Consider the following 13779-nt stretch of genomic DNA (forward strand, 5'->3'; position numbering starts at 1 on the left):
TTGAGCTACAAGATTTTGCCCCCAAATTTTCTCTTTTATTTTTTCTTTTACTTTCCAGAATTTGCATTTATATGCTTTATCCAGAACATAAGTTACATTTTGTTAGTTTTTGTTTTTTTGTTTTTTTTTAATATTCAATTTTGTGTAATAATCTGCACCACCAGTCATGGTGGCCAGAAATAGGATGCCAAACCCTCTTCCAGTCATATTTCATGGACACTACATTCCACACTTTTTTATCAATGGAAATAATGCAAAAGCCCCTTTCTAAATGCCATATATGTCTCAAGGAGGTTTGTGCACTTGTGGTGAATCTTTCCCATCTCACCAGCCTTCAGCCAAATGCTTACAATGACAAGTTTGCATCACCCTAACCCACAGCTAGATTTTCATAGGGGTGAAAAAAATAATAATAAATTGTGCTTGGAAATCTTGTTGCAATGATTTGGATTAAAGTATTAAAGTATTATGCACTTTCACTTTCTGCATGAGTAATGATAGGTGTCTTTGTTCAAAAATTACAGATTTATTATTATTATTATTATTTTTGTGCATTCTAGATCCCCCACCTCTGCCATCTGGCATCTCAATCATCCAAACAGACAGTAAGTGTACTTCTTCAATTTCTATCAGGCCAAGTAAACTTTATGACCTAATTGATTTAATTAAACAAATATGCAATACTTAAATTGATAACTGTAATAATTATAATGTTCAGCAGTTTTAGGGGTCATTTAGATAAATTTGTTTTTGTCTTTTCACAGATCCTCCCTCCTATAATGATGTGATTAAAATGGACAGAGAAGCACAGAAAGTCAAAGCATCCAACAGCAAAGAAGCAGAGGCTCCAGAAGAAAGAGGAATGAGAAGAAACTCCACAAAAATTGACCTGGATGTGGAACAAGGAGGACAGTGGGCATTAAAAATGTAAATGGAGGATCTTGGATGAGATTAATGACTGTCCAACAACATTCAATCAAGATGGATTATGTTTTTATTCCTGGGTTATTAGATGTGATAGTGGTGAAAATATTTGCTGGTCTTTATTTATCACTTAGCCTAGGTCAGTGACAAATACATGTTAGAGAAAAAATTCTTGTTCAAGTACCTGTTTTGTAATCTTTCATTTTACAAGTAAAAGTCACTTACAAGTATCCTAGAGTTATAAGTGATCACCTCTCAGAAGTTTATCATTGCCTTATCATTTGTAAATGTTTGTAACATTAATCAGGTACTCATACTGCTATGATACTAGTTTCGTATTTGCATTATGTTGGATGTCGGTTAGATTATTGAAAAAACATATATTCAGCTGCACTTTATAGTAGGTAGTCAAGTAGTTTTTCAAGTTATGAATGGTCTTTTACCTCCCTTTCATCCTTTTTCACCTACTTCTTTTTCTTCTTGATCAAGCCTGACAGCTATCAGTGTCACTGGGTGCTAAATAGCCACAATGTGTGGACATATTCATAGCATTTGGTATCTTTGTAACCCAGTTGCAATGGGAGCCCCCTGTGCCATATAAAATATTGCTTCTGGAGTCTGTCGAGTCTGCTGCTTGAGGGAAAAATCAGAAGCACAGGAAAGAAAATTACCCTGTTCTCAATGCTTTTGGTTGCAGCATTAACATTTTTTTAGGTATTGAGGCTAAAATGAGGCTTTAAGGTTTTAAGCCTTCTTTTGGGGGGCTATTACTCCTCAACAAATGCAGCCAGGGCCAAACAAGCCCACAACTGTTTAGCATGCAGTTTAGAGCAGGCTGTCTGTGCATGATGCAAAGATGTCATCCCAGCATGAGAGATGGTCTACCAAGACATGACAGGAAGTCATCCTGGTGTGAATGAGTTAACCAGCAGTATGTTTATACCACATATATACAGTTTTTCTCTTCAATGACGGTGGCTTCATAAATCTATGTACATATGAAGGATATACTCTTGCATGTTCCACAGAAAATGTTCTGGGATATTTTTAACATATGTGTGCCACACATTATAAACAAGTATTCCCTCTCAGTAACCATGACTTCATAAGATAATCTAAAGCTGAAGAGCTGAAATCGAACCTTATGTATACATGACATCATCTCCATACCTGATACCTACATGTGAGATCCCAGCAGCATACAAAACAAAAAACACAGGCTGAACAATTAAAACTTGACATACTGCCATACTAAACTGACACATAATCATATCATGTAAGTAGTAGTAGTAGTAGTATGTGTGTGTGTGTGTGTGTGTGTGTGTGTGTGTGTGTGTGTGTGTGTGTGTGTGTGTGTGTGTGTGTGTGTGTGTGTGTATGTGTGAGAGAGAGAGAGAGAGAGAGAGAGAGTATTATCACCACTTCCAAAGTGTTGCCTCTGTAGTTCCATTTTTTATATTGTTCATATTGTAAAGTGAACACTTGGTCGTAATTACCCATTCAATATGAATGTAAAGGTAGGTCACACAAAAATTCTCATTCAACCTTTCAAAAACATTGGTAACTTATTCCTTCCAGGTCACTCTCAGGTTCTAAGACAAACCAAGAGAATGTTACAATATCATTCTAAATTAGCTGAAGTACCTGTTGATACTAACAACACCAAGCCATTGGCAGTAGGTTCATAGGCTTTAGCAAAAGAACTTTTTCAGATTTTTGGTAGATATTTGTAAAGGCTTTTTGTGAGCAGTCTTTTTGAAAACATTTTCTGTAGAATGACAAGAAGTTTTTGTTAGATACATATCAATTTAATATTTATCTTTCTTTCAATTCCTGTATTTCAAGAACAAAGATGCTTTGTTATAGTGCCTTTCAACTTTTAGGTTATAAGATTTAAAAATCTAGTCCTGTCATTTACTTTTGTAATTGTTCCAAGAACCAATGATATAATTATATTACTTCACTGTATATTTAGGTATACATACGCACTGTAAGGATTCAAGGTTCGTAGTCTTGTGAGTTAAGTGTTAATAAGGTGCTAAAGCACTGTTTTTCTGCTATGGGAATTTTGCTCCATTCAGCCTTTTAGTTACAGGTTTCTGTAATTGTAAATGGCAACTTAATATTTAAGTAATATTAAATTAATATTTAATATTCAAATAAAAGATGCAAAGAGAAATGTAGGTCTTCAGAAGAATTCTCATGCAATTTGTGCATATGACACATTAGTAAAGTGCATTTTTTTATTATAATCTGATGGGACAGTTTGTAAAGTTACTGATACCTATTTTTCCTATGTATTGTGACTCAACTGTGATTGTTTCAGTGTGCCTGATGTAACGCAAAAGACAGATCAGTGACATTTTTTTTACAAAGTGTATTCACGCTATTAGTTACTATAATCTTACTAGTAAATTATTTGAAAAGTATGATAGTCATATAAGCTAGTCATTAGTGTTAAGGCTTGTAATAGTGTTTTATTAAATGTAAACTGTAGCAAGATTTTGGTTTCCATATACTTTCCCTGGTAATAACAGTTGGTGTGTTAATATGAAAGGGGCATTCCAGAATCATACCAAATATAGAATAGTCTTTGCAAAGCATATATGGTACACATTATTATTTATTTATTCTATTTATTATTTATTTTGTGTGTCTGTGTGTCAAATGCACATTATTTATTTTTATTATTATATACATATATATATATATATATATATATATATATATTATATATATATATATATATATATATATAATATATTAATATATATATTATTTTTTTTTTTTTTTTTTTTTTTTTTTTTTTTTTTTTTTTTTTTTTTAACTGCCACATAATCTTTAGTTTTATTTACTTTATCATCCCCCTAATCACTTGCTTATTCTTGTCGTGAGGGCTTAGGAGACAGACTGGGGCCCAGTGTAAGGGATCACCCCTACCTTGGATCTCACCTCAACTTTGTCTCCCCCTTTCCTTTTCCTTCACTTCTTCATCATCCCCTTCTGTCCATTCCTAAGGTGTGAGAGCCATGCTGAAAGGATGAAAGGCTGGCTTTGTGTCTTTCATGAAGGGCCTGGGTTAATCTCCTACCCCTTGCCCCGCATGGGGATCCTATGGGGTAGACCGTTTCCTCTTCCCAGTGATTTCAGGTTTACCATGGCCAATAATGAATTTTTTTTTACCTTTATTAGGGGCATTGCTTGCCCCTTCATCAACTAGCCTATCTAAATTTGATTTCATTGGTTTCCTTACCCCCGGCCTCTCCTTTGACCATGGCTCCAACCACTGATACTAATACCCCCTCCTCGATGTTTTGCTGTCAGCTGTATCCATTTGGAATTATCCACCCAGGTCATTATTCAACCTTCAGAATACACCCCGTCCTTTCTCCCAGCATCCTTCACTCCATCTCCTACTACACCATCTTCTCTTCATTGTCTCCCCCCACCCTCCTTATTACTACTCTTCATCTTTATTGTCCTCCTTGCAAAAGTAGTATCTCCTATACCAACCCATCTTCTTCCTACCCTTGTCCTTCTACTGCTTCCACCTCTGCAAACATTTTGAGTACCCTTTTTGGCCCAGCCAAGTGGGATCAATTCTTTGTGATTACCCCTACGAGTCTGTACTCTGATAATGCCTTTCTCTTCTTACAAGGTATCCAAAAACAAGTAGGCAAAGTTTCCTTTTGCAGTCCTAAGCTCATGCACTATCTGAACTCACTGGCAAACCTATTCCGGCCCAACCTCACTCCTCCCGTAATACTTGTACTGTTTCTGTCTCACCGACTGACTGTCCTGTCTACAAGAACTGGTCATACAGTGAAAATGACTTGCTCACATGCTTCCTTTACTATGATAGTGACAGTCCAGTGCTACACTATTCCTCCCAGAGGCTAACACAAGTCCTACACCAATATTGCCAAGATTAGTTTCTGTAGACATGACTACCCCATTAAGTTTATATTGGTAGAGTGTCATGCCCTGTGTCGTGACCTCTTCCCCATCAATGTCAGAAGAAATGTGGGCATTTTGGCCACCCAGCCAAATGCTCGCTCCACATCCCACTGCCCTCTTATGTGCCCAACCTGGTCATGACCATTCAAACTGCTATGTTCAGTCAAGCACGTGTGCCAATTATGGTGGCTCCCATTATGTATTTTATAGAAGCTGCCCTGCCTACAAGCTTGAATCTGACATAGCATGCCCTCATTTTCAAACTAGGCCTCATCCTATGTGAGACCAGACAAGAAGACACTAAAAAGGTTTTCCTCTTTCTACCTATTCTAAAACATTACCTTGCTCCGCTCCCTTCCCATCTTCTCGAGAAGTCGCAGCATCTCCCTCAGTATCTCTTCCCTCTACCCAGAACCATCATATCTTTACTCCCTCTCTCCCCCAATCAAATTCCTTTTCCAGTCTATATCCAGATACTCCACCACTTCCTTCCTACCTACACTGCCTCCTGCTCACTCTACCTGTCACACCAGACAATCTAAATGTTCCTAAACTTCCTAAGCATGACTAAAGAACATGATCCACTCCCTCATCCACCCTCTAATTCCTTTATTCCTATTCACTCTACATTCAAAGAATTTGCTGATATCCATCCTCCTCCTCCTCAAGTTCTCCCAATCCTACCCCAAAAGACATTCCATCCTCTCCTCCTCCTCTTCATCGCCTTCCTCTGTTCCCTGTTTCATTCTCTGTATTCTTCTCCTACTTCTAAAACTATCATCTCTTACTCTGATTGTTTCATAATAGCTCTTCTGCAGTTTTCCTCATACAGTGTTACTCTCCCTTCCTCAGACACATACTCTGCATTTGATCTGATCGCTATACCTTTAAATCCCATCCCCTTTTACAAATCCCCACTGTATTCCATTTGCTCCCCCTTAATACCCTTTTCACTACCATTCTATCTTACAGCATTCTACAACCTTTGACATTTAACATATCTTATCCTGATCGTTAACTCATTTTCACCCTTTTCACCATAATACTCCCCCCCAATCCCTTGCCCGTTGTTGTCGTGGGGGGGCTTAGGAGGCGGAGACCGGGACCCAATGATGGGGAACTCCCCAACCTTGGGACTCAGCCCTCGACTCAACTAATTTTGCATGGTCTTTATTTTCCTTCCCACTTTCGTTTCTGTCCCTTCACCAAACCCTTCTGCTATTCACCTCCTAAGGTGTGAGAGCCGTGCTGAAAGGATGAAAGGCTGACTTTGTGCCAGTCCTGAACGGCCTGAGGGACCCATGGGCACGATATTCCCCTGATTTAGTTATCTAGCCCTTACCCCTCAAGGGGACCCTGAGGGGTGGACCGTTTTTATCCCCAACATAATCCAGGCTTACCATGGCCAGTAATGAAAACTTAACCCCACTATTAGGGGCAATGAGGCTTGCCCCTTTATCAAATAGCCCCAACAATGTAAACCCACCAGATTCCCTGACCCAGGCTCTCCTTTGACCACGGCTCCGAAACACTGCAATAACTACCCCCTCATCAATACCTACTAGTACAGTAGCCAACAATCAACCCTTCTCAACTTCAACACATCTACCCCCACAACCTCCAACATCAACCACCTCATCCTCCCTTATTAATACTTACAGCCTTATTGCCCACCTCCCCATAACACTACTCCCTTAACACTACTCCATCTTCGTCACGCCCCCGCCCTCGACTACCCTATCTCTACAACAATTTTGAATACCCTCTTCAGCACAGCCAAATGGGACCGATTTTTCGTGATCCCTCCCACAGCTCCCTACTCTGACAACCCCTTCTCTTCCAACAATGTCTCCAAAAACAAGTAGGTAAAGTCTCTTTCCGTAGCCGACCCGACCGCTCCCGTCTTGTCACAGTAACTCCGAAAACCAAGCTATAGCATTAACAAAACTAACAGACCTATATGTAACCCCATCCTTGCAGAACCCCATCCAACCCTCAATACTGGCACCGGAACAGTTTCAATCTCCCCAGCAAATTGCCCAATCTGTGACAAAGATTGGTCAGATTGTGGAGAAGATCTACTTGCCTGTCTCACAGACTATGATGCAACATCAGTACAATGCTACTCCATTCCCCTAGAGGTCATCGAAAGAACCCACTAACATAGCCAAAATTACCTTCCGTAGGCATGACCTTCCCTTTAACGTCTACATAGGAGGAGAATCCCTCCCTGTTCGTCCATACCACCCCCTCCACGTCAGTGCCAAAATTGTTGGCGTCTAGGACACCCAGCCAAACATTGCCGTTCCACAGCCAGATGCCCACTATGTGCCCAACCTGGCCATACCCGATCTAACTGCCCTGCACAATCACGCACATGTGCCAACTGTGGCGGCCCCCATAATGTATTTTATAGGGGTTGTCCCACCTATAAATTTGAGTCTGAGGTAGCAACTCTCAGATTCAAACTTGGACTCACACTACGCGAAGCCAGACAAGAAGCACGTCGACGTGGTTTCTCCCTTACTCCTTACTCCAGTAATACTGCTCATTCTACCAATTCTCCTAACCCACCCCTCCTACATCTAACCCACCCTCTTCTACCTCCTACCTTCCCCAGTCAAACTCTTTTGCCATCCTAAATCCAGACACTCCAATCTCTACTACAGATACTTCAATCACCACTACAATCCCAACACCTTCCCCTCTCCCTCCTCGCACTACCCGTAACAGACAGAACAAACGTTCCACCCACCTCTTCCCCTACCACACAATCAACTCCACCTTCCATTGCTCCTATGCTTGAGACACCAGTCCTCTCTTCCCCCCCTCACAAGAAATCCTTTATCCCCAAAACTCCCGAACCAACTCAGAAGAAGAAACCATTGAAAATATTCAAGATTACCTAATGAAAACTGACACTCAACCTCCAAATCTTACAACTCCTGCTCCTTCCACACTCCAAGTAACTGCTGATATCCATCCTCCTCCTAACGATATCCCCCCTACACCCTATCCTCCTACCCCCTCCCAACACAGCCCATCCCCCCCGACCCCAACCCCGCCACATTAACCCTCCCCACCATCCCTCTATCCCTTCCACTCCCTCCTTACGCACGTGAATCCCTTATGTAACTCATTAACTCTCATAAAGTCAATACACACCACCAGACACTCCAATCCCACACATCCTACTGCCGTGCCCACGTTTTGAAACAACTCGTACCTCTGCTTTCCCCCACCTATCCCCCCTTCACCGACCTCCCAACCTATCAGACATCCTTACAGAATCCCACACTTTTTGCTTCAACAACCTATTCTCTTTCCTCAAACGCATACATATTCTTCATCTAATCTAACTCCTTACCATACCCGACCCTAACCCTTTCACTCACCAACTCCTTTGCCCAGCTTAGACAACTAATCACTAACTCAACCACCCTTCCCTAACATTAACTATAGTGCTACATGACCTTAGATGTCTAGCACATTTATCTTGCTTTTAACCATTAACCATCACCATAATACTTTACCATAGTACTATATGACCTTTGATGTCTATCACATTTATTTCTTCTAACCTTTAACCATTAACCATTCACTTTATCATATTCAAGGAGAAGCTGGCCCTTTTATATATGTGGATCAGGTTTCTATGCTGCTATTTCAGGTTCCTAGTACATGCTAGCTCCTTTTATAAGCCTCCTGTGATCATGAGTCATTTTCCAGTTCTTTGTTTTGACCTTTATATCTTTATTTATACAATTTGAACTACAATACTTCTTTGCAGTCAGTCCTTAATCAGAAAATTGGTTCCAGGACCCCACACAGATGCTAACATCAGCAGATGGTAAAGTTGCATATTTGCTTATAATGTACACAAATCATCCTTTAAATTTCACCTATCCCTGTATCATTCAAGATATCTAAAGTATATGCTATATAAATTGTTACATTGTACATTTTAGAGAATGATAACAAAGAAAAAATGTTTGCACATGACAGGAAGCTATATCTCACAAAGTAAAGATCCAGGAACATAGGTCACCACAACAGTCACTGCAGGCAACCCAAAATCTCAGTGATATTCACTTTCAGTTCTATCAAGCTATCTAGCCCACTTAAGTTATGTTAAGTTAGGTTGGGCTGGGTTGGGTTGGATTTAGTTAGGTTTAGGTTTAAGTTGGGTTGGGTTGAGCTCAATTTGGTTACATTATTTTTGTTGGGTCCTGTTAGGTTAGATTGGGTTGGTTTTGGGTTTGGTGAGAGAGAGCGAGCAAGCAAGCAAGCAAACCTCTCATTGAAAATAGCATTGTCTCCATAAAACACATCATTTTCAGGCCTGAGGCATTCTGATATGAAGGCTTTCTCACACACTAAACAATAACCAAACCTTTAGTACTTAGGAACTATTTTGACCATAGAAAGGTGCACGGAAGTAGCTAATATATGAGATGCAGGATGAGCAGTGCTGAAACATGAGTGAGCTTTAGTTTTCTGGAACTTTTTCTTCTCATTCAAGTCTGGTCAAATCTCCAGGTATTAAGGCCTATTGTATTATTTTTTCTCTAACCATTAATTTGCCTGTGTGCTTTGTATCCATATATAGTGTGTCTTCTTAAACACCACTATCAGAAGGGATGCCTAGTTAATGTCATTCATGAAGTTGAATGTATATACTACATCAGTCTAAAACTATCTTCTTACTTCTATTAGTAACATCATTCGTATAGAGGGTATATTTTTATTTGGTGTCAAATTTGTCTGGCACCAAGTCCTCTTTTCAAAGTGAAGTCCTCTTATATTACAATTCCTGGTTGGCTAGTGTGTTTAACTAATACATCAAAGTGGATATGGATTAATATTTTTGCTTTGTTCTAACTCTAACGCTATCCTTAATCTGCGATTCTTGCTGATTACAATAATCTGAAACTTTCTGTAATTGATGAAACCATGAAAATATATTACACTTCTATTGTTATTGTTTTTTATGCAAAACAATATAGATCTTTGATAGTTTGACAATATTCCTACAACTGGTTCTACAACAGAAAATTCACATCAAGTTTTGTAAAACCTGTAATATGGGTACAATAAAAAGGCACATATTAAAATCCATTTTTCATTACAATAAAGTCTGAATAAATATTTCTGCTCAGTAACAAGTATATTAAAAAAAATAAAGCTGAAACACTGGTAGACTTCTTTCTTTTAAATTACATAGCAAGGCTTTTGTCTATTAAACAAAATAGATTACAGCTAAAACTTTTCTTTTAAAACTGAAGATCTCTGGCCATCAGTAAGAAGAGGAGTTTTGAAACTATAAAAAAAAAAAAAAAAAAAAAAAAAAAATCTAAAAGCAATATAATAGTTAACTTGAAATATAAGTTCATCTAACATTTGCACAATTTTTTTTACTTAAACATCTTTAGGTATGAGGTATATTTCCCAAATTCATCAACAAGAGCAAAGAAATTAAAACTGAACTGACTAGGTTATTTATTAGTTGAGCATTAAGGTTGCTTTGTATTACCCAGTAACTTTAAACCAAAGAGGCAAATGTAAAGGTGAAATCACTATCTTCAGCTCCCACACAATCAAGGGTAAAGTACTTCATAGGTGTATGGTTGTTTGTGGTGTTGTTGCATGTGACCGAAGCTTTATCCCCGCAGCGAATCGCTTTCTGTGCAGGAATGACCATGGATGCAGACCCACGCCGTTTCCTTTCTTCTTCACTGCTGGATCCAGTATGCCTATGCGATGCCTCATCCTCAGTAACAGATTGGCTGCAAGTGTAGGTCACATGCTGAGGTAGGCTGAAAGGATTGGTTGCCGCGGAAGTTTCTGTCTGCACAGTCTGGCGAATCAGGCGATGGGTAACGGGCTCTGCTGTGACTTCAACCCCTCTGCGGTATGACTCATTACCTGTTACATGTAATGAATGAAAGCAAATACAATTGTAAATTTTGTCAATGACAGTCATACTAATATTAGTTGATTATAGAAAATTATGACAGTGGTAAGGACAACAAATATATATATACAGTACACACATGTAAAGCTGATAATGGTTATACCGAAAGTATAATTCATGATGAGGCCGAAAATGACATTGGTAACCTTGACACAGATGACGATGATGATGACATAAAGACACAAAATTTGCACATAAACTTCCTAAAATTACACAACTGGCACGTCACACTACCTGAGACGAACTTAGAGAGTGGTTAGAGGAGCGTGAGGATGGCGGGTCTGGACGAAGAAAACCCCCGTCTTTGAGCGAATCGTTTGAGCCACTTCTCTCCACCGGTCCTCCCTACCCCTTCCAGTCTCTAGCCTTTCCACCTACAGCAAAAAAACCCAACAGAGAGCATGCCCCAGTCAAATATTTTTTTGACAAGAATAAAAATAAGCCCGGGAAGAAAATCCTCAGCAAACTTTACTTACTTAGCATTTAAACTTCATAAAGGTTGATATATTTTTCAAGGATAAATAAATGCAGATATACAATAAAGCTCAATAAAATAAATAATCAATTAACTATAAAATAAATAAATAAATAAATTTGCATGGGTATGAAATGTAATGTGTGTATAAAAAAAAAAAAAAAAAAAAAAAAAAAAAAAAAAAAATATTATATTAATTATAGATTATATATATATATATAATATATATATATATAATATATATATATATAAATAATATAATATATATATATATAATATATATTATTTTAATATATTATTATATATATTATATATTATATATATATATTTTTATATTATATTATATTATTTTAAAATATTATATTATTATATATATATTATATTATATTTTATTATATAATTATTAATATTTTTATATTTAATTATATTATTATATATATATTATATGTATATTCTATCCTTTTTTATTTATATTATATATAATATATATTATATATATTATTTATATAAAAATATATTTTATATCTAATGATATATATATTTATATTGTATTATTATCTATCTATTATAAAATAAAATATCATATATATATATCATATATAAAATATATATCATATATTATATATATATATCATAAATATATACACACATATATATATCATATATACATACATATATATACCCAGAGCAACAGCTCTGGGTGCAACAGCTCTGGGTGCAACAGCCTAGATACACAAAATTCTCCTTCACAACTACAGTTTCTATGCATTCATGCAAGCATGATACTCTGATCCAAAGGAAATTGCATGAAGCAATCAGCATTACCATACAAAGCTAACCCTGAAACAGTTATCTAACACCCACAATAACTTACAGCCCTGTCAATTGCCCTAAACTGCCACACCCAGCGGTAATTATAGAGAAACTGGCGATGATCAAAGCGATGATCATCAGGCGAGTATGTTTCAGCATGGTAGGCTGGAGTAAGAACTGTCATCTTGTGTCTGTTTACACTGTAGAACCTGAAGAACACCTTGACCTTCTCTGACACCTGTTGAGTTTCAGAGTTTAAGAGGCTTTTCATTTAGTACAGCTTCTATATATGTATTTGTATGCACTAGTATCACTATTGTAAACACCTGTATTCTTAATCAACAACTACTTTCATTATGAATCAATTCACTTTAGAGACTTAATCATGTAAATATAATAAATTCTTGAAAACTCTGGCATGAAATAACATCCTACCTCTTTAGGTGTACACTGATCAGACCAAAGGTGGACAAGTTTGCCAAACATGGAGTATGGGCCACAACATTCCACTTTCCTCAATTTCCCATAAAGTGAAAGCTCATCATATGTCATTCCCATATCTGCCTCATCTGTCTGTGCAAGCTTCCCTTCCTGCAAGGGTTCTAACTCAGCTGTGGGTGGAGCACCTAGGATTTCTCCTAAGACAGGTAGATTCAGTCTGAAGGGGTAAAAGTCAGATTTTATTGTTAATAGAGCATATGATAACAGAGTGTTTAATCAGACCTGTTCTTTAATATTGGGAACATGACATTAAAGGATTTTGAAGTATGGCAGCCTTTACATTTATTCTTTATTTTAAAAATATATGGCAATCTATCTTTGTGACAAAACACAGACTGCAAACTAAATATAGACATTAACCCATTCCTGACGGGTGGCATGTACGCACATGCCATGGAATGGCGGGACTATCTGCCGGGGGCATGTATGTACATGCCATGGTGGACGTATGGAGAAGCCAGGAGTTATTTTTTGTTGCAATCACGGCAAAATAATATTTTTCTGCCAGTGAAAGTGTGATTAAGTCGTTTTTAACACTTTCTCATTTTTGCTATGAAAAAAAAAAAAAAAAAAAAAAAAAAAATGCAACAAACGGACAATTTCAACTCCATGATGCCGCACACTGCTTATTTTATTCAGACTATGGACTGAATAATGATCAACTATGGAGTCTATATAACAACAAAAATACCCTTCAGTCTCAATTTATCAGGAAGTTTGGCAAGTAGAGACTTTAAAAAATAATGAAAACTGAAAATACAACATATCTTTGTAGTATTACGAAGAAACAGCATGGGATGCTGGTGTTTGGCATGAGTGGTCGCGCATGCTAGGGCAACGATATAAGCCCCCGGCAGCATGCCCAGGCCACTATGAATACTACCCGTCGGGAAAGGGTTAAACTAAAGTTTGCACAAGTTATATACATCCCACATATATACGTATATAATGAAATGCTATAAACAGATTTGATACTGGGGAGGATGTAAAATCTTAGAACAGTCACTCTCTGGGTGCTAGCCTTGGTCATTTTAAAACATTAAATTTGATTTTATAAACTGTAGTTTACTGGCCATCATCATCAGCTATGTTTGGTCTCTTTTTGCATCTGTTTAGTTTATATCTGGAAGAAAGC

The 13779-nt window shown here is 37.6% G+C and overlaps 1 protein-coding gene and 1 long non-coding RNA gene across 5 annotated transcripts in view; one reads left to right on the plus strand and one right to left on the minus strand.

The window, feature by feature from the left end:
• LOC119582566 (glutamine-dependent NAD(+) synthetase-like) overlaps window positions 1-13779 on the minus strand; it is a 29619-nt gene that overhangs the window by 2392 nt on the left and 13448 nt on the right. For 3 of the 4 annotated variants that reach the window (XM_037930925.1, XM_037930928.1, XM_037930927.1), the window contains exons 12-13: window positions 12579-12801; window positions 12205-12381 (exon numbers count right to left, since the gene is read on the minus strand). In XM_037930925.1, the coding sequence (XP_037786853.1) occupies window positions 12205-12381; window positions 12579-12801 (400 nt within the window). Of the gene's footprint in view, window positions 1-9986; window positions 10807-12204; window positions 12382-12578; window positions 12802-13779 lie in introns of those variants that run through there. The other variant, XM_037930929.1, reaches the window with a different exon arrangement.
• LOC119582567 lies at window positions 496-3424 on the plus strand. Its single transcript, XR_005229647.1, has 2 exons — window positions 496-605; window positions 765-3424. It is a non-coding gene; the product is annotated as an uncharacterized LOC119582567 (long non-coding RNA).

The sequence above is a fragment of the Penaeus monodon genome, chromosome 16 (genome assembly GCF_015228065.2).
Source record: "Penaeus monodon isolate SGIC_2016 chromosome 16, NSTDA_Pmon_1, whole genome shotgun sequence".
NCBI classification, from domain to species: Eukaryota; Metazoa; Arthropoda; class Malacostraca; order Decapoda; family Penaeidae; genus Penaeus; species Penaeus monodon.